The sequence below is a fragment of the Dendrobium catenatum genome, unplaced genomic scaffold, assembly GCF_001605985.2.
Source record: "Dendrobium catenatum unplaced genomic scaffold, ASM160598v2 fragScaff_scaffold_1427, whole genome shotgun sequence".
Lineage (NCBI taxonomy): Eukaryota > Viridiplantae > Streptophyta > Magnoliopsida > Asparagales > Orchidaceae > Dendrobium > Dendrobium catenatum.
The window spans coordinates 261,921-281,364 of NW_021319889.1; the positions used below are offsets into that span (position 1 = coordinate 261,921).

At 35.1% G+C, this 19,444-nt stretch overlaps 1 protein-coding gene across 3 annotated transcripts in view; it reads left to right on the forward strand.

Moving 5' to 3' along the window:
- The window catches only part of LOC110111106 (OTU domain-containing protein DDB_G0284757), a 45,943-nt gene that overhangs the window by 19,033 nt on the left and 7,466 nt on the right, over nucleotides 1–19,444 (forward strand). For all 3 annotated transcript variants that reach the window (XR_003702696.1, XM_020842822.2, XM_020842823.2), the window contains exons 4-9: nucleotides 7,207–7,280; nucleotides 10,030–10,084; nucleotides 11,589–11,663; nucleotides 11,837–11,910; nucleotides 12,002–12,050; nucleotides 16,657–16,741. Coding sequence is in view for 2 of the 3 variants with exons in the window: in XM_020842822.2 (XP_020698481.1) it covers nucleotides 7,207–7,280; nucleotides 10,030–10,084; nucleotides 11,589–11,663; nucleotides 11,837–11,910; nucleotides 12,002–12,050; nucleotides 16,657–16,741 (412 nt within the window). In the remaining variant the exon portion in view is untranslated. The remainder of the gene's footprint in view (nucleotides 1–7,206; nucleotides 7,281–10,029; nucleotides 10,085–11,588; nucleotides 11,664–11,836; nucleotides 11,911–12,001; nucleotides 12,051–16,656; nucleotides 16,742–19,444) is intronic.

A 19,444-nucleotide genomic window follows, 5' to 3' on the forward strand; every position in this document is an offset into this window, starting at 1 on the left:
AAAAATTTAATTTAGAATTCATATCCAAACCTACTTGAGGAGCATAAGCACTTATAATATTAACAATCTTATCATCAACAACAATCTTTAAAGCTATAATTCTATCTCAAATCCTATTAATTTTTATAACATTATCCTTTAAACTCTTATCTATAATAACACCTACACCATTTCTAGTACGACTCCTACCCGAATACCAAAGTTTAAATCATAAACTATCAATTTCTTTAGCCTTCTCTCCAACCCATTTAGTTTCCTGAATGCATAAAATATTTAACTTCCTATGAATCATAATATCTATTAATTCCATTAATTTTCCTGTAAGGGAACCTATATTCCAAGTTCCTATCCTAATTTTAGTATCATGGACTAGCTTCTTTGCCCACATCCGTCCTTGATGTGGGAACCCTTGCCTATTTAACACTGCACCCGGGCGTCGGTGCAGTGGCCCTTGCACACTTGTCACTGTATTCAGGCCATACAGCGCGTCACTTCCAGGGGACGCCCTAGCATTAACACAATTTCTTAAAGGATTCATGTCATTATTGTTCGACAAGTTTTACGCTGGCTGTCGACTACCTAACGCAACCCTCCACTTTTCTCATCCAGGACTTGGGACCTAGCTAATATTTCAACATTGCATAAAAATATTATACAAATATTAATTACACTATTCTCAAACACTATAATAGTTCTATAATTACCAAATAGTTTTATAATAATTATACAGTTTTTATACATTAAAAACCAACAAAATATTTACAATCACAGACAATCTACTCTCAATTCGTATCCTCACTCTTATCAGGCGATGCAGGCTTTTTTCCACTAAATTGCTCCTCGATTCTCTGAAGCTTCTCCACTATCTAACTTTGCTGCATTTGTATGACTGCTTGTGATTTTTGAACTTGCTCTAGCTCTAGTGTTTACTAATCAAGCTCTCCTTGCTGCTTGCTGAAAAGCTTGAGGAACCAGAGGACCGTCCTTCGAATGCTTAGGCCTGCGATCCTAATCCATAAACTCTCTCCTTCTGCCTTGCATGTGACCATATACGGTAGTCAGAATAATATGCTGATCTTATAGAGGATCCCTCGCCAGCTTCAGTCTGGCTCCCTAGCCCTCTCAAAGTCGCATATACTCCTACAAAAGATAATATAAAATCAATATTTTTATATGTGTCAATTAAAATATTTCTATTAATATTCAAAACTTAAAGACTCGCAAGGCACTCCTCGCTCGCTCGTCCATCCACTGTTGGTCCTCTTGGTGCTGGTGGGTGCGACTATGCAACTCAACGACAGTGGGTTCTCTACATAGCATCTCTTTCAGTAATATACTTAACTTAGTATTCACAACTAAACAAGTTTTTCAGATCTAAGATAATATGAATTATATGTAAAAATTCGTACCAATCATCGCCTGTGCTCAGCATGTGGAATTGGGCCCCTAGTATGGAGGGCGATAGCCATGTCCCCAACATCCAAAGCTCTATTATGCCTTTTAGGATCCCTGCTCCTAGTGTAATATAGAATGCCCCAAGCTCTAGTCAGGTCAGCCCACACACTCTCACCAATCCACAGTGGTCTCTCGTTTGACTTTCTAATTTCTATAAATATGTCCCACAGGTGAGTCGATTCATGCTTCTCAAAATTTTTTCTAATCTTCACATTATTTTGTGGCAACCAGTAGAAATCTCTCTGTAAATCAAAAGTACAACAAAGAATAAATTTTGTTAGGCTAATTAAAATGCAAATCTTTTATTGTTACTATTAATAACTAACCTCAAACTCCTAATACCACATGTCTCGAAGTTCTTGAGGGATTTTTTTCTATGAAACATATGGAGCATCAAATCTGTTCCGTATGATGTCATGTATTTTGTGTGTAGGTTGCTTTGAAGGATGAAACCTCAACATTAGATGCTCCGTCAATAAAAATGTTATGATCATGGATAACATTAAATGTGGGGACATCAACTTTCACTTTTCTAGTTACTTTGTATTCAGCATGACATTGATAAAAATAAATCCCATGAGCTCTTTCATGATGCTTTTGTTGTCAATCTTCATGGTCAACACTAGAATATTAATTCTCAGGAGGATCTTGATAGTTCTTATGATCACTCAGATGAAACGCCTTGCTTATCAAGCTTAAATAATTTTGGCAGCATACTAATAGTACAGGGCGACTTCTCAATTTATAATCAGTCAATATATTATAATCCATCTACTACAACAATTATCCACCAAAATATAATGAAACATTTAAAGATCCAATGAGATCCAAGTTTTATCCACTAAATATTAAATGAAACCTAGCTATTGCAATAATTCATCTAAGAAGAGATAAACTTGCTATTAATTCAATTTATAACTTCACATTATCTCATCATGAAATTAATACACCTTGGAAGTAAAAACAACAAATAAAAGAGAAGGACAACGTAGGAACAAAAAGATAGGATTGATTTTCTTAATTCTCCTTCAATAATAAAGCAATATACAGTTGATCTACTATTCGAGAAGTAGATCAGCTCTCCCACAAATCTTAGATGCCGCTAGGAACTTACAACAAACACTAGGAAAATAAACTTAGCAATATCCCCCCTAAACTATATACAAACTCCTCCTTAAATAGCCCTAGAACATAATAGTACAATTATAATATTTCTAATCAGCATAAACATAATTTAGGAGCCTTTCTAAATAAATATAACTTTCCTAATCAACATAAATATAATTTAGGAAACCTTCCTAAACAATTAATCACTTCATAAATAGCATAAACAAAATTAGGAAACTTTCCTAAATAACTTCCCCCTTGATTAGGAACATTTTTAAATAATTTTTCTCAATTATAAACTTTCATAAACAACACCCTCTTGATTATAACTTCCCCCTTGATTAGGAACATTCTTAAATAATTTTTCTCAATTATAAACTTTCCTAAACAACAACCTCTTGATTATGAACCTTCCTAAACAGCTCCCCATTTCTGGTTGTGGGCTCCCCAGTATATCAATACTCCCTCCCCAAAAATGCACCTTGTCCTCAAGTTGGAACTAAGGTATTGTCCATCTAAAAGTCCTCCTGGATCATCAGACATTCTGAGAGTTTCGATTGCTAAGTATTCCTGTTAATTTCTACTAGAGTTTTGCCATAGGATTTCTTAGCAGCTTGTGCTTATATAAATCTTATATATTCTTGCTGGCCCTTCTTTGTTTCTATTTTTTCCGTTGTTTCTTCCCCAAGCTCAGTGTCATCCAGGATTGTCCTGATCTTTTTCTTCCTGCTCTTGCATATTGATACAATGACTTTAACATCTGAAAATGTTGAATCACTGTCAGCACTAACATTTTTGTCTAAAGTATGAGATTCAAACTGTTTAAGTTCAGAAAAAAGATGAGAAGCATTTTGAATGGCAAGTTCATCAAATATCTCCCAAGTACACTCATCATAAGGAAGACTACACCATTTAACCAAAGCTTTTTCCTCCACCATTTTCAGATTCACTCAAAGAAATAATGCGTTGTGATCAGAACCATTGTTTATCACATATATTTACGATAGCCACTCCATACTTTGCTTTATAATTCTCAAGTTTTCTCATTGCTAGAACTTTTAATTGATCTTCCGAAATCCAGTAGTCATACCTGTTTGATTTTCCTTCCCATTTTACAAAAAAATTCATAAGCGGCACAACCAGTGTCCTTAGGCCCAATTCCAGCTCTGATTCCGTTAACTCTACAGTACCTTCAGAATTATGATAAGATTCAGGTCCCATGGCATATGCAAGATGCTCATGGCATATGCAAGAGCATCTTGTGACACAAAATTGGCGGGCATTTCAGAAGACCTAGGTGTGTGAAACTCATTGTGGTTTTTTGCAGGAAGAAATTCCACATGTATACTCTCTTCCAAACACTTCTTAACGGTCAAGTCTCCAAAATTTCTATCATCACTAAGTTCAAACCCTATGCAAGCCATGTAATGATCTAGTGAGGGCGAACAATTTAATAATAACTCATCCTCGGCCTTGCTCATGAATTCCCTAGTTCCACATGTTTTCCCATTAATATCTTTACCAGACTCAATGGAATTTGCAGCAATTTTCAGAGTAATCAAATTTGCATCACCTTGGAATGCCTTATCTATGGCATTCTCCAACTTCCCATCTACAACTTTACTTCCTTCAAAACAATCTACTTGATCATGGTTTTGCTGGTCAATTGAATCACAAGATGGAAACTTAGCTTGCAGCATTGTAATATCTACTTTCATTTCTGCTTGAGAAGTGGTCAGGCCAATTGCTTGACTAATACATGACGACTCAGTTTGAACTCGACACCTCAGAATGCAGGCAACCTAAGGTATGTTATGAAAAAAATTCTCATGATAAGTCATTGTTATCTCAGAATTTTCACCTTGTTTACATAACTCATGAGACGAGAAGTGTGCTCTATTAGGCGAAATTTGAATTTCATCCTTTGAATCTTTCGGCTTAATCAATTCGATGTCATCTTTATCCTTTGAGAACTTTGTATTAGCTGCATCCTGTGTCTCAGCCTCAACATTTCCATTTTTAGAAATACCCATTCCAGTAGAATCCAAAGGTGCTTTCACTAGTTTTCTTTTATTCTCATATGTTAGCTTGGTTTCAGTGTATTTCAAATCTTTATTTTTGAATTTTGAGAATAGAGGTTCTTGGGATGTGAATGTCTTGGAAGGATCAATTTGTACAAGACTTAAGTTTTGATCAGCACCATCAACTTGACTTTGCAATTTTATTTTTTTGCCCTCTTTATTCCCATCTTTGTCGATCAATTTATCCTTGGAAGGAGCTTGTGTATCACTTTTTGAACTCTCACTCTTATTCTCCTCAATCATTTGCATCTTCAACTTTCCTACTCTAAAATCGCCACCGCCTCAATAGCTTCTTCCTCTTCCAGTGTAGTGGTTGTTGTGATCCCTTCATGTTTCCCCCATGTATCGAGGGTGGGAATCCCACCTTTCTCCCACCTGCCTCACATGACCTGATCCTCATGGATCGGCTTGCCCCCTCCTCCGGTCATCCACTCTCCTTGCCCAAAACACTTCCCATATTGGTCGGTCACCCCGCCACCTCTATCACGAAACTCCATTCTTATTGTCCCCCTATCCGGAAACACTATTCTGCCCCTTATTGGAGTCCTAGGAGGTGGCTCTTGATGCAAGGAGCTTTCTTTGTGGAACTCTTCCCATCCAATCTCTTTTCCTTCAGATTCAACAAAGGGAATCCCAATTAAGATCATCAATTAGAATTGTTGGTGGGATTTTGGATCGCATCTCCTTGAGCTTTCTCATCATCTCCTCCAAAATCTCTTCTCTCTTTATTTCTGCCCTAGGAATCACCGATGAAGCTTTCAATTGCATCTCGATCATCTTCTTTATCATATCCTCCAATTTCTCAAAGTGATTCTCAATGGATGAGAGCCTTCCTTCCATAGTTGAGAATTTTCCTTCGATGGTTGAGCATTTTCCTCCATCCAGGATTTGTTTTGCTTCACTTTATCTTTCAATGCATCCACCTTCTTTGCTGCTATCTCTCTAAAAATCTCGTTCAGATACCAGTTTGATACACCTTTGAAGTAAAAATAACAAAGAAAAGAAAAGAGCAACTTAGGATTACAAAGATAGGGCTGCTTTTCTTATTTCTCCTTCAATCATAAAGCAAGATACAATTGATCTACTATTCGAGAGGTATATCATCTCTCCTATAAACCCTAGACATCGCTAGGAACTCACAAAAAACACTAGGAAAACAAACTCAGCAATATCCCCCCTAAACTATAGACAAACTCTCCTTTAAATAGCCATATAACACAATAATATAATGATAACATTCTTAATAAGCATAAACATAATTTATGAAACCTCCCTAAACAATTCAACACTTCCTATATAGCATAAACACAATTAGGAAACTTTCCTAAATAACTCCCCCTTGATTAGAAACCTTCCTAAATAATTTTACTTAATTAGGAACTTTCCTAAACAACTCCATCTTGTTTATGAACCTCCCTAAACAACTCTTCCTTTCATGACCTGTGAGACATTGATTTGATAGAATATCTATCACATTATTCTGGAAAGGGAATAAATACTCGGACGAAATTAGGACAACAACTCCATAACAGCTAGAAATTGAATATATATGTCCATTTTAGCTCATTTATTAAATATGGATTCAATTCACATCAGGAAACACAACTTAATACAAAGGGTATAAAAGATACATGTCACCCAAGTATTAACAAAGCTCTAAGAATTTTGCAAAGTTCTGCAATATAAACATTTACCGAGAAGATTGAGCGGACGAATGCGATGTGAATGGGCGGAGCAGAGCTACATGGCAATGATCTCGACGACGGAGGCCGAGGAATCGCAACATGAATGAATGGGGGACGGAGGGGTACGGTTCATGTTTGTTGCACGTGAAAATTGAGTGAAAGGGTTGTTTCGCGTGAAATGGTGGAAGAAGGGACGAAACAGTGGAAATAGGGCATTTACCAGTGAAATTTCTATCGGATATTCCACCTGGCTATTTAAAACTGGCAGAATTTCCTCTAAAAACTCACCGGTAAAACCGCCAGTGTTCCATCGGTATTTCCAATGAGCAATATTCCATCGGAAATAGCAAGATTTCATGTAGTGGTAACACGTACTTCTTAGTGGTGCCCATTACGCAAAATTGCTGTAAGCTGGAGTCTCTGATGACTAAACGAGGAATGTGGTCAATTTTATTAGGAGCTACCATACCAGTGTCTTCTGAATGCATGCATTGCTAAACAAAACATAGGCTTTGATTGTATGTCTCCATTGTTTGAGCTTACCCAAAACTGTAGTATACCATTGATTATTTCATCAAGTATTCTTTTTGCATGTGTATTGCATTTTCCTATGTTCTGGTTCACAAACACACACACACACATATATATATATATATATATATATATATATATGGTACGTGATGACATCTCAGGCAATGCTGCATAGACTTCCTTTTTTTTCTTCTGCAGTGTCCGTTATTGCATCAAACCTTAGTAACTCTTTCCGCTTCAGATCATTTGAGGAATCTTTTTTTTTTTTTTTTTTTTTTTTTTTTTTTTTTTTTTTCTGAATTGCAAATTTGATGTGCGAAAGTTACAATTTTTCATGGCTTTTGCAGCATGTTCCTAGAATTAATGGTGAAATTCCTTCTGTTGATGAAGCTACATCCGACCATCAAAGACTTCTGGACAGGTATTACTCGAAGGTTTAATTCATTTAGAATTTGAAGAAATATTTCGAGATCCATTAGAGGTAGTCTTTTTATGACTGATGATCTTAATTCTTGCAAGAAATATTATTCTCACTTGGTAGCCGACCCCACGTAGTGGGTTAAAGGCTTGATGTTGATGTGGCCATAATCCCTTCATTACTAAGTTCTGATAATGTATGCTGAGATGGAAGTGAACTGAATCAGTAAGGGTAGGTGTATGACTGATGATCAAACAACCCATCCAGTCTAATTGCTAGGGCCCAATAACATAGAAATACCTTAAATATTTGACAAAATTTCCGTAATAGTGGCTCTCTCTTTACCTCTATGAGGTGGATGGGAATTGCCTTCCACCTTCAAAACGATGACAAAAGCATGCATTTACTCTTGGTCGCCCTCGCCCTCTTTCATCCATCCATGCTTCGGGTTTAAACTTATGAAGAATGTGTTACCTAGCATATTTACTCTTAGTACCACTCTTTATATAGGAGTGAAGGCGGATGAATTCATCAGTTCCTTTCCTCTTAGATCTTATAGAAAAGCTTAAGCTTTTTTTGGAGCTAGTTTTAAATATTTCTCCTATAATGCATAAGATAGGAGACATCATAAAAAATTCTTATTTTAAAATGCTGAGGCTTAATATATTATGAAAATTAAATATTGCTATTACTAGATTGTGCTCGTCTGCAACAAAGGAAATTGGGCCTCTTGAGTGCTTTGTAATGGCCCATCTTGAGAGTGAGACAAGTGGCTGAAGAAACCCTTGAGGTTTTCTGCCAATCCTTATTGACTCAATGTTGGATAATGCCACCCCATATAGCATTATAAATTCAACAAGGCCCACAACCCTTTATATTGGAAATATGATGTGTTACCTTTCTTAAAGGCTTCTTTACAATGAGCCACATTAAAGGTTTGGGTAAGATGCCTCACTATGGTCCTCTCCTAGACATTCATCATGATGGTTGGCTCTTATACCGCCCGGGAGATTTGACCCTAAAATTAGTAAGAGATTTATTTAGATGGATAGAGTTAAATAAATACTTTGATTAACTATTAGGTCTTGTAAATGTTGTTTCAATAGAAATAAAGTTAAACTTACCTCTTCTTCCATAGCATTGTGCGGACAATGGGGGGATGTGGGCTCATGTAGGGAAACATGTGCAAAGTCATCCTTAAGGCCCTTCAACAAGGCGCTCGTCATCATATTGCAACACATGAGTTTACTAAGGTTAAAACTTGCTTATGATAGCAACATAAATTGAAGCATGCTACCAAGCACTCTTTACTCCGACTCTGTTTTCTTACTCTTATCATACATCGACAACTACTCTAAGCAAATTTCCTACTTAAGCTTTAGTAGTTACTGTGCAGTCACAATAAACACCTGCTTACCTCAAGTTTAACCATATCAGTAAATTGCATCATCATTTTTAATCTAAACCAGCATCCTTAGCATCAAACAACCACCTTGAACGAAAGAGTGTCATTATCTAGCATTAAGCACACCTGCAAGAATCTTAGTTGCAACACATACATAAGCATTCATCATATGTATCGCCCCAACTTAGGGATCATACAACATGCTCCAATGTGTACTTTATCAACATAAGATAAAAAAATAGCTGATCTAGTAATCAATATCATCATCAATTCAATTAAAATAAGTAATCAATCATCATCTTAATGTTCATAACATATTTATTCATGTCATGGTTTTGCCTTCTTTGTATTATGTATTGGTCTACTTGTCCAAGACTTGCACCCATGGAAATTATGGGTTCTCCTATCATAAGCCTTCAACAAACGCTATCGAAGTATTTGAATTAAGATTCATAAGAATAAGCATTTTTCCTATGTGATATAAATTTTTGAGCATAATGTTTAAAATTCACTCAACCAAACTAGAACCTAAACTTGAATATAAATGTAAAGCACAATAGTTAAATGCAAGTAAAGATTGAAGAAAATGGAAACCAAGATTTTAAGTACTTATGTCAGTTTAGTTGCTAGTATTGGATGAACATGATTGAAAAGAGTTTGAAGGTTGTCGATGGTTGATGAAGGGTGTTCGGATTGGAGAAGCATCAACTCAAGAGCACATGGGAGTTGATGAGGAGTGTTACACGAGAATTGAAGTAGATGAGAATATTGCTTGATCTCATCAGTGGGGTTAGGATAGAGGTTGAATTGATTGAGTGACGGTCATTGCGAGAAGGTGGCTCGATTCAAGAGGCTAATCAAAGGGGGATGGGGGGTTAGAAAAAAGGGCTTATCAGCAGCGGGTGGGGAGCCGGAGAGTTGGTCGAGTTACAGAGGTCAAAATGCGGTCAATAAAAATGCATGAGAGAGATGAGAAAAATAGGATTGATCTATGGCATAGTTCAGACTTTTATTATGGTTTTGTGACTGGACTTGATTTCAATTGCAAAATGCACAGACAGCGAAGACTTAGAATTGGCTAGACAAGTGCAGCAAAAATAATCTGTTGTTGATTGTCCTTGTAGGGTGCCAATTCATTGTTTCAGTTCTTTGGTAGCTTTCCTCAAGTACTTATGTTTTTAATAGTCTACCATGTTTTTTAGGTATACTGCAAGTCCTTGCAATCATGTATATTCTAATGGCTCTATTTGCTTGATGACCCATCCTGCTGATGCATTTTTTTTCTTAACTTTTTCTTGCTTTTAAAAAGTGATTGTGATACCTTTTCTAAGTATCATGTTTTTATAGGTTGCAATTGTATGACTTGGTTGAACTTAAGGTTCAAGGAGATGGAAACTGTCAGGTATTTACCATGATATTATTGTGTGAAATTCTGGTTAATCTTTTACAAGCTGAAAAAGCGTTAAGGACATTGCAATTTGAGGTCATCTGGTTAGATTATAGATAAGATGGCTTGTGATAATGGTCATTCATTAACCGGGCTGGTTGTTTATGTTCCAATGCACAAGTTCGATCATGACTTAATGGCTGTTTATATTTATTGAACAACTTGATGTAGGTTAAATAGCAACTTAATATATATTCACTTTTCACAAACCTACCCTTATGGGGATAATAAAAAGTATCACTTAAACAGTAATTTATAATTTATATAATTTTGTGGCTCTTCTTTTTAACTTAGGATAAATTGTATTTTATTTATTTTAGTTGACTTTTGTGCATTTAGTCCCTTTGCTCAATCTTTTATGATAGTATTTATCAAATCTTGCCAGAATGGATTTAAAGATTTTTGAATGATGAAAATGTTCTTCGGAAATGAGCATTTTTAGTCTTCTTATTTTAGACCTCGGTTTAATTTGGCTCCACATTCTTTTTGTTCAAGCAGGTCTCTTTATATGATGAAAATGTATTCTTGGGTCATTTATTAAAAGCTGAAAACTGAAGGAATGTTGATGTAGTTTTATTTTTTAAATATTAAGCTTATTTTATATTTCATATATTTTTATTACTTAAATATAACTCACAAAAATATACAAGTTTTGCTCCTCGGTCGGGTTTGTTGTATGGAACTATTCAAAAATATTACTGATTTTTTCAAGTAGTCAGTTTGTGCCTTCTTCAAGAAAATTTTTTAGCTCCGTCATTGTTTAATCCAACACGCTCTTTAAGAAAGGCTGACGTCCAAGTAGTCGGAATGAGGCTAATGATGATCATGGTGGTGATGGTTGTCTTATGCCGGGAATGGGGTGCTACCTGCATTGGTAGAAATCTCTAGGCCATCTATGAACATAAAGCAAAAGCTAATCAATTCATTCAAAATATCCCGAGAACTTAAATACATTGGGTTTGTTTGTCTGCTGCAGGCATACTGTTAAACAATCCTAAGAAGCACTTTAATTTATCATTTGGACACTGCCAGAGCATGTACCCTCGGTTAATAGTGGCAAACTTATATGCAAATACAGGATAGAATTGTTGTAAATGTTATTGATTAGTGTAATGTTAGGAAGGAGATGGTGAAGTATAGAAGATATTTTGGATTATTAAATGATGGATTAGCTCTACCATGGTGAAGAATGTGGCCATTGCTTTTGTTTATCCTGAATAATTGCATGATTCTTCCATATCTGTTACAACTACTTGTTGACGCTTCTTTTTCAGACTTTGTAAAGTCCTCCCTTAATTTGTAATAACAAGGATGAAGTTGGATGAAGTTGTTTTCTTGGAATGGGATAACAATTATGAACTGATCTAATTACTATATAAATTTCTCATTTTTTTATTTGCTTTTGCTTGTTTTCTGCCTTCCACTTACCAATAGAACCATTATTTTCATCATCATCCAGTTTAGAGCATTATCTGATCAGTTTTACCGTACTCCTGAACACCACAAGTTTGTGAGGCAGCAAATCATTAATCAGGTTTGTCCTTCAATATTTTTTTAGTTTTTATTTATTCCTTTCATACTTGTAATCTGTTATATTGAATTACTTACACCTTTGTATTATCTTATTTAATTTTAATAGTAATTTAAGTTTTCTATCATTTTAATACTTCTTGGCATTAGTAAGCTTCCCTTTCAAAATTTTCTCAGCTTAAGTCTAATCCGGAGATCTATGAAGGATATGTTCCCATGACTTACGATGACTACTTGAAGAAGCTCTCGAAGTAGGTTTCCTCTTGAGTTATATTGAAGGTAGTCATCAGTTTCATTCTATTAACAAGCACTGATTTACTTTTTCCTTACCATAACAAACAGAAATGGTGAATGGGGAGATCACGTGACCTTACAAGCTGCTGCTGATTCAGTATGACAAGCTTTGCTTTTGCTTTTTGCAAAAAAATTTGGAAACTCAATTACTTTGCAAGCTTGAAAATTCTGAAACTGGTCCTTTTGTACACTTGAATGTTGGTTCATCATTCTTACGAAAGTTTAAGAAGTATTTAATACTGCCAAAATGTTAGACTAATGAAAGAAAATCATGGATCTTGGAACTAGTTTTAGATTCTTGAACCTCACCTCTCTAGGACCATGTGAGATGAGAATATCTGATAGATCTGATGATAAATTTATAAATCTGGGATCAGATCAGCTACACCATATGGGACAAAGTGTTAAGAGATTAACATGTCTTTGACAGATAAGTTAAATTGTGGTAAGCGTGAGAATGCTTAGATGGCTCTATGGTATAATGTAGAAGGATAGCTTAAAGAATGATTGTATTAAGAAGACATGGGAGTAGTGCCTATTGAAGATAAGATGCTTTTATAATGGAGGATAGAGTTACACCAAGCGGATGAGTAGATAAAATAATTATAGTATATATGTATCTTGGTTAGGTTAATCAAATCATCATGAAAGTCTAAACTCAATTAAACTAATCACAAATTAATGAATCAACTCGATACATTAAAGTTGAAGTTGTTCAAATCCTCGACTCACCGAGAATTAAATTTGGTTAATTTATCAAAGAGAATTCATAGAACTCGGTTATTAGCCTACAATACTCTTGCTAAACTGGATAGGGGTTCCTGCCAAAATAACTCATTTAGGATATTCTCCTAGAATTAAAAACCCATCAACAATTTTCTCTTTTCAGACAACTGACCAACAATGCTTGTTTATTAAAAAAGATGCCTAACTTACCCTACGAGCACATTCTCACGAAACTCAACAATCTCTTGCTATTTTTTTTTTGTCATCCTCAATGGATTGCATATTTTATGATTGAGTACGACATAAGAAAGATGATATATTACCCAAAAGGATAAAAATATTATTTCTTTATGGAATCAATAACAAAATTTATAATTTTAACAAAGATTCCTCATCCAATATTTGTTTGAATGGTGTTTATTTTATTCTGAGGTACGGATGCTTCATAGGGGCAAGTTTTTATGGATAATTACATCTCAAGTATTTGGTACTTGAGAAATTTTTTGATTAAACTAGTAATTTTGTTTCTTTTCAAAATCATAAAAATATTGGCTAAAGTTTTCATTTTAAAATTATGAAATTCTTGTTTAAAAAGTTTTGGTCTTTAGGAATTTCAAAGCAAGAGGGATCAACTTTGATTAGAATTCTTAGAATGAGAGCCAAGGGGAGTAGGAGTATTTGATTATGAGGGGAAAATTCAGAGGTACTCAAAATTATCCTATATTGGGCTTTACATTTTAGAATCTATTTTTTTATTTAAATTGATCATTTTAATTAGAATGTTGGGGCTTACATTCCAACAACATATGTTGGAGAAAATGTTCGGAAGGTGAGGCCTTGTGTAATGATTGAAATCAACTTTTGCCTCGGACCCTAGAATTAATGCGAGTACTATTGAGGGATAGTGCTTCGAACTTAAGTCTAATGAAGTGCAATGGACTAATTAACTACACCTCACATAAGGCCTAGTTAGTCCGACATCTGGATTTATTACCATGCTTGGAAAGGGCTACCAACTGAACCCACATAATCGCTTTTAAAATGATGATGTTCGGCCTCATTGCATATGAAGAGTAGAGACTATTTTTATTTAGAAAGTAGGGTTTACAACTTGGCTTTTAGGCCAAGATACCTGACTATGTGTGGTATGTAGAATGCGGACTCACAAATGTAGATTTTTAGTTATATGATCCTTAAGTGAATGTTGTTTTACATAAGACTCACTGGGCTATGCATAATCAATTTGAATTTTGGAAAGCTTGGCTCTTTGAAGGGAGCCATGCAAATTTTCTTGTGTTCAGAAAATCATGAATCATAAAGTTGATTTTAGATTGCTTATATTTTAATGGGTAAAAATTTATTTTTATCCTTAGAGCCTACTGTATCAAAAGTTTAGGCCACCCCCAAGCAAAACAAGAGAAGAAACCTAAGAAAATTTATACTTTTCTACTGCACAATCAAGTAAATAATCAACACATGCTTGTATATGTAAAATCAACCAAAATAAATATAAATTGTAGAGTCTAAATTATTACAATCAAATTTGACAGTTGAGTTACCTGTCATTATTCAACCCAGTCAAATTTTATTACAGATTCTATTTGTGGGGGGGGGGTTTTAAGTTCTGGCTTCTAGGTAGATCTTGGGCTTTGTTTTTATCAGGTACATCCTCTTGATCTACCTCCTTTAACTGAACTCTACAAGTTCTAATATAACTTCTAAATATATCAAATATATATAAAAATATAAGATTCAAAACCTACAAAACAGGGTAGGGATTAGGAGTTGTTTATATATATATATATATATATATCACGAAAACACCTACAAAATTTTCTAGCAGTTGAAATGCTAAGCCCCTGCTTCTATCCTATTGATCATTCCTTTTGGAGGGTTTTAAACAACACCTGTCATGCAAGCATTTTTCTTTATAATTTATTATATATCTATGCTAACCATTTAAGGGGAAGTGCCCACAACGCAGACAATCCAATAATCATCATAGCAAGTCATCAAACATATGCGCAAAAAAAAAATCATAATCATATCATGCCTAGGGGCTGTGCACCTAAGTGTGTGAGGCTTGTGTGACATGTTACACTATGAAAGGTGTTTGATTTTATTTTAGAATAAAGATGTTTAATCTTAAACTTAGGGCGATTTCACTTTAAGTTGTTTGTGACTTTAAAGATTTTATTTGATTTTTAGAGGTTTCATATTTAGAAGGGTTATGAAGAACCCATAAGTAACTACTGCATGCTCTGAGGCAAGTTTACTACTTATTAAGTCTTAAGATACACTGATGTAGGCAGCTTGCCTTTTGGGGGAGATGATTAATCATTGTATCAAAAGAAACTCGGGTGATTTTTAGGTGTTTTGAGAATCTCTTAATATTTGGATAAGAGAGATGTCTACATAATAGGGTAAGGTAGACATGCCTAAGGATTGCACTTAGAACTTTGTAAAATTCATCTAATAGTGTAAGATGAATTTCAGCATATAGAAAACTCCTAAGGGACATCTAAAAGTTTAGTATTTTAAGTGTCATGGGGAGAGATCAATTATTAAATGAAAAGACATTTAGAGTTTTGGTCTAAGAAGATGTCCAACATATAACTTTTAGGCTAGATGTTGGAGAATCCTCTTTAGCTATTGGAGCTGAGGGTGAATGTAGGAATCTAATATCTAATTTTTGGGCTAAATATTGGAGAGTTCTCCTTAGCTTTTGGAGTAAAAAAGAGAGAGATATCTCCTACAACTAAGAATTTAGAGAAAGAGAGGAAACATATAGCTTTTGAGCCAAGGTTAGAAGTCTTCTAAGGCTTTTGAAGCCCATAGAAGTGAGGGAAGATTTGTAGCTTTGAGGCTACGAATCAAAAGGATGACTTTGAATTTTTGTATTCAAGGAAAATGAGGTTCATTGCTAAGTTCAGGCTTTTATCAAATGACATGATAAATCATTAAGTTTTATCGTCAATGATGAGGGATTAGTTTGTTAAGTAGGTAAGCAAATATAGAAGATGACTTGTAGGTTTGGTTACAAATCATGAAAAGTTATTTGGACTTTTGGGTTGTTAACCTCCACAACAGAGAACAAAAAAAATCTCACCTTTCTATCAATTGATTTTGAAATTGAAGGCTTGATACCATCCCTATTACTATTGAAGCCTCTTGTTGGTACTCCTTGTCCTAGGGGACAATCAGCAATAAACTTATGTCAATCACTTCATGAAGATTTTATCAAGGCTGCCAACAAATTCTAATTGAATTTGGGTTGATAATTGTATTCCCTTTAAAGCGGTCTAGAGCTCCTTGAACTTCTTAGGTAGGCCTTTAGGTGGGTTCAGTTGACCATCAGCCCATGATCCTAGGCCAGAAGGGCCTAAATAAATGCACTTAAGCGGGGCTTGAACGGCCCTTTTGTAAGTTTAGCAAAGTGCACCTGAGTATCTTGAGGTTATAATATGCGCCTGACAATCTTGTGGTTATAATATAGAGTTTTCTTGACATAAATATATGAATCGCAGTATTCTTGCTATTTATGCAAGTGAAATTTTAAAATAAGCATTTTTTAGCTTCATTTTGATGATATCCTAGTGCATATACGTGATTATCATAGGGTTTGTTTTTTGGTATGCTCAATAGTCCTCAATACCAGTAGATAGAGTAAAATTTGTTTATTAGTTAGACGTGTTAAATACCATTTTTACAGCCACCCATAGCTCTTGGCTTAGCTAGAGGAAGAACTTTTTTGAAGTTTTTCTTATGATTGCGTGCGTGTAGTATCTGTACATGACTAAGGAGCCAATGGTATGCATAAAACCAATGACACTCTTGTCTTGATGCGGAAAGAAAGAAGTTTTTAGGAAATGATGCAATTGTTTTTCACTTTATCTTATGGGAGGATCTCCACAAAAATGGCTTATGTACTTTTTATTCATGTCCTGATGCTTCTGCGTGCTCATTTTCTCTTGCAGTATGGTGTTAAAATATTTGTCATAACATCATTCAAAGACACCTGCTACATAGAAATCCTGCCTAATGCTCAACGGTCCAAGCGAGGTATGTTATGTATGCTCTTTAATGTTAAAATGTGTTTCCATGCAGCTAACTGTTACCTGATCAAAAGGTGATTTAAAATTAAGCTTGTTTTCTATATGTGGTTACCATTCAGAACACTAATAGTAAAGATTAAGGCTTGAACAATCATAGTAACAGTTTTAATAAAGTAGGAGTAATCATGATTTTTTTTCTTTTTTACGTTCTTTATTTCCTCGACGTTACAATATGATTTTTCTATATTTGCTTTATATTGGAAAGTATAACAATTAACGAGATATACATATATTATCATTTTGTTTATGCTTTGTCCTCTACTTCTTAAGATAATGATATGAGTGTATCACGGGAAATTACTAAGAATAAATACGCAAAAAAGATACATAGAGCATGATAGTTTATGATACTTAGTCCTTATAAATATAAAATTACAAAATAACTCATTTGGATCTCCTTGCTTGAAGCTTAGTGAAATAGTGTAGCTTCAATTGATTTTTTTTTTAATTTTTGCCTCATTTAGTAAATAAAATTTGAAGCCTCATTTCCGATAGAGTTGATACTTTGAGTGCTCTCATCTGAATCATAAGGTTACAAGGAGTCTTGGTCATTTTTTTGTTAATAAATTGGACGGAGGAGAGGTGTTGTAGTGATGCTTGTTGGTGTTGATGTGACCACCATTATGACTAAAAGATGCAGGCATTAGATACTTTAAATTAAAAAAAAAAAAATTAAGCGGATTCAAAGTTCTAATTGCAGATATGTTCTAATAGTGGAGTTTCTTCCAAAGTGGTATAGGGACGATTTTGATCATTTTATTATACTTCTTGCGACTAATAATTAGATTTCTTAAGATTTGGATGAGCCTTGAAGATTCAGAGAAACTATGCATAAAAATTTTGTAGGATGAATAATATTTCAAATTTAATCCTCTATCAATATCCACAAGTCAAGTAGCCAATCTGCACCTTTTCTGACTGAGAAGTAACGTCTAGTTCAGCCAAGACTTTAGCCACAAAAAATCTTGAAAGATAAGCAGTAATATTATCCACTTGTAAATGTTTGCTAAGTATAGAGTCCAAGGAATATAAAGTCGATGGATTTAAGTAATGATGAAGTTAGGGGAATACAGTCTAAATTAGAGTTATAGGTGGTTTCTTGGGAGTGTTATAATAGGAAGACCATTTTAGCATGCTCATCGGGAAACAACTGATATAGTAGGACCATCATACTAGGGTAATATGCTTCTAAAGGTAGTTCAATAATGCATGATGAGGATCAATGAGGAACGGAATGGTAACCAACCAAATTTAAATCAGATAAAATTTTGTGGATAATCTCTAGTATGGGGCGGCACAATGAGAATTTGACAACAATACAAAAGAAGAGAGGCGTACTTGTTGACCTCCAACCATCGATTGGCCCCACTCGCAACTGCTCGCTCCCAAACCTTGCTCCCAACCGTTCCCACTCACAACTCCTCTCAATTAAAGGCATGTTAAATCTCCCACTCCCTCTCATTCAAACTCTAACCCACGCAGAAGCTGCTCTTCCTTACAACTTCTCTATTTTCTCGAAGGAAATCCCTCTCGTGCTTGATCAATTCCACCAAAGTAGCCCGATTCCCCAGTCTCACCTCCTATTTTTGCACACGAGCATTGCCTGCCCGTCCTCAACCAACCTACGCGTGTTGCCCCTTTTGCAGCCTGACCTCCGCATGCGCATCTCCCAACCGCAGACTCACCTTTGTGCGTCCCTCACAACCCGACCCTTCAGCCCACACCAGTGTGCGTGTCTGACCCTCCTACTGCACGTGACCAACACCCCCACAACCAAGACCGATTCAACCGCCCTCTCTCCCGATCTCTCTATTCCATACGAACCCAGCTATTGGCTTCCACCACCATCTTATCTAGCCCACAGACCTGATGATCTAATCCGTTCCCCTGTGCCCAGTCGACCAGTCTGATCGACCCGGCCTCTTACTCCCTCTAGTTAGTGTGCAAGGCAAGCTTGTGTAATATATATAAGTACATCAATCTGAAGACCTGAAGACATATGTCATGTCCAATTTGTAATAACTCAAATATGTGAAATAAATTTTCTTGAAACATATGAAAATTCTGATGGTGAGTGTTGCGGCGTCAGGCCATGAACTATATATATATATATATATATATATATATTTCATATATCATTGCGTCACTCCATTGACTCCCTCACATGGTTGTTTGGTCAGGAAGAAATTGAAAGAGAGAAAGAAGAGACGAGAGAGAAAGGTCTTTGGATCATATTTGTTAGTCATGCTTGTTACAAATTCTGTTATATTTATTATAAGTGATTAATTTCTTACTTCTATTTTCAATGATTTTGATTTCTATGGATTTTATTTCTTTTAAATTTGTAAAAAATATATTATCTCATGATTTCATAAGTTTTCATCTTACAAATTTGAATATGTTATAAATTTGATTATTCTAAACAATTTGATATGATTTTATTACATTTTAAATGAAATATTGAATGATATCAGATACATAATATGATAACTTCACGTGATATTCTACTGATCCTCACTGATTGGGAGTCATAAGGAGCTACTAATTGATTAGAAGTTATAAGAAATCGGGGCGACTGATTCATGTGATTCAAGATGAGTTATAAGTAGTACATTGATTGAGAGTTATAAATACATGAGCAAGTTACCCT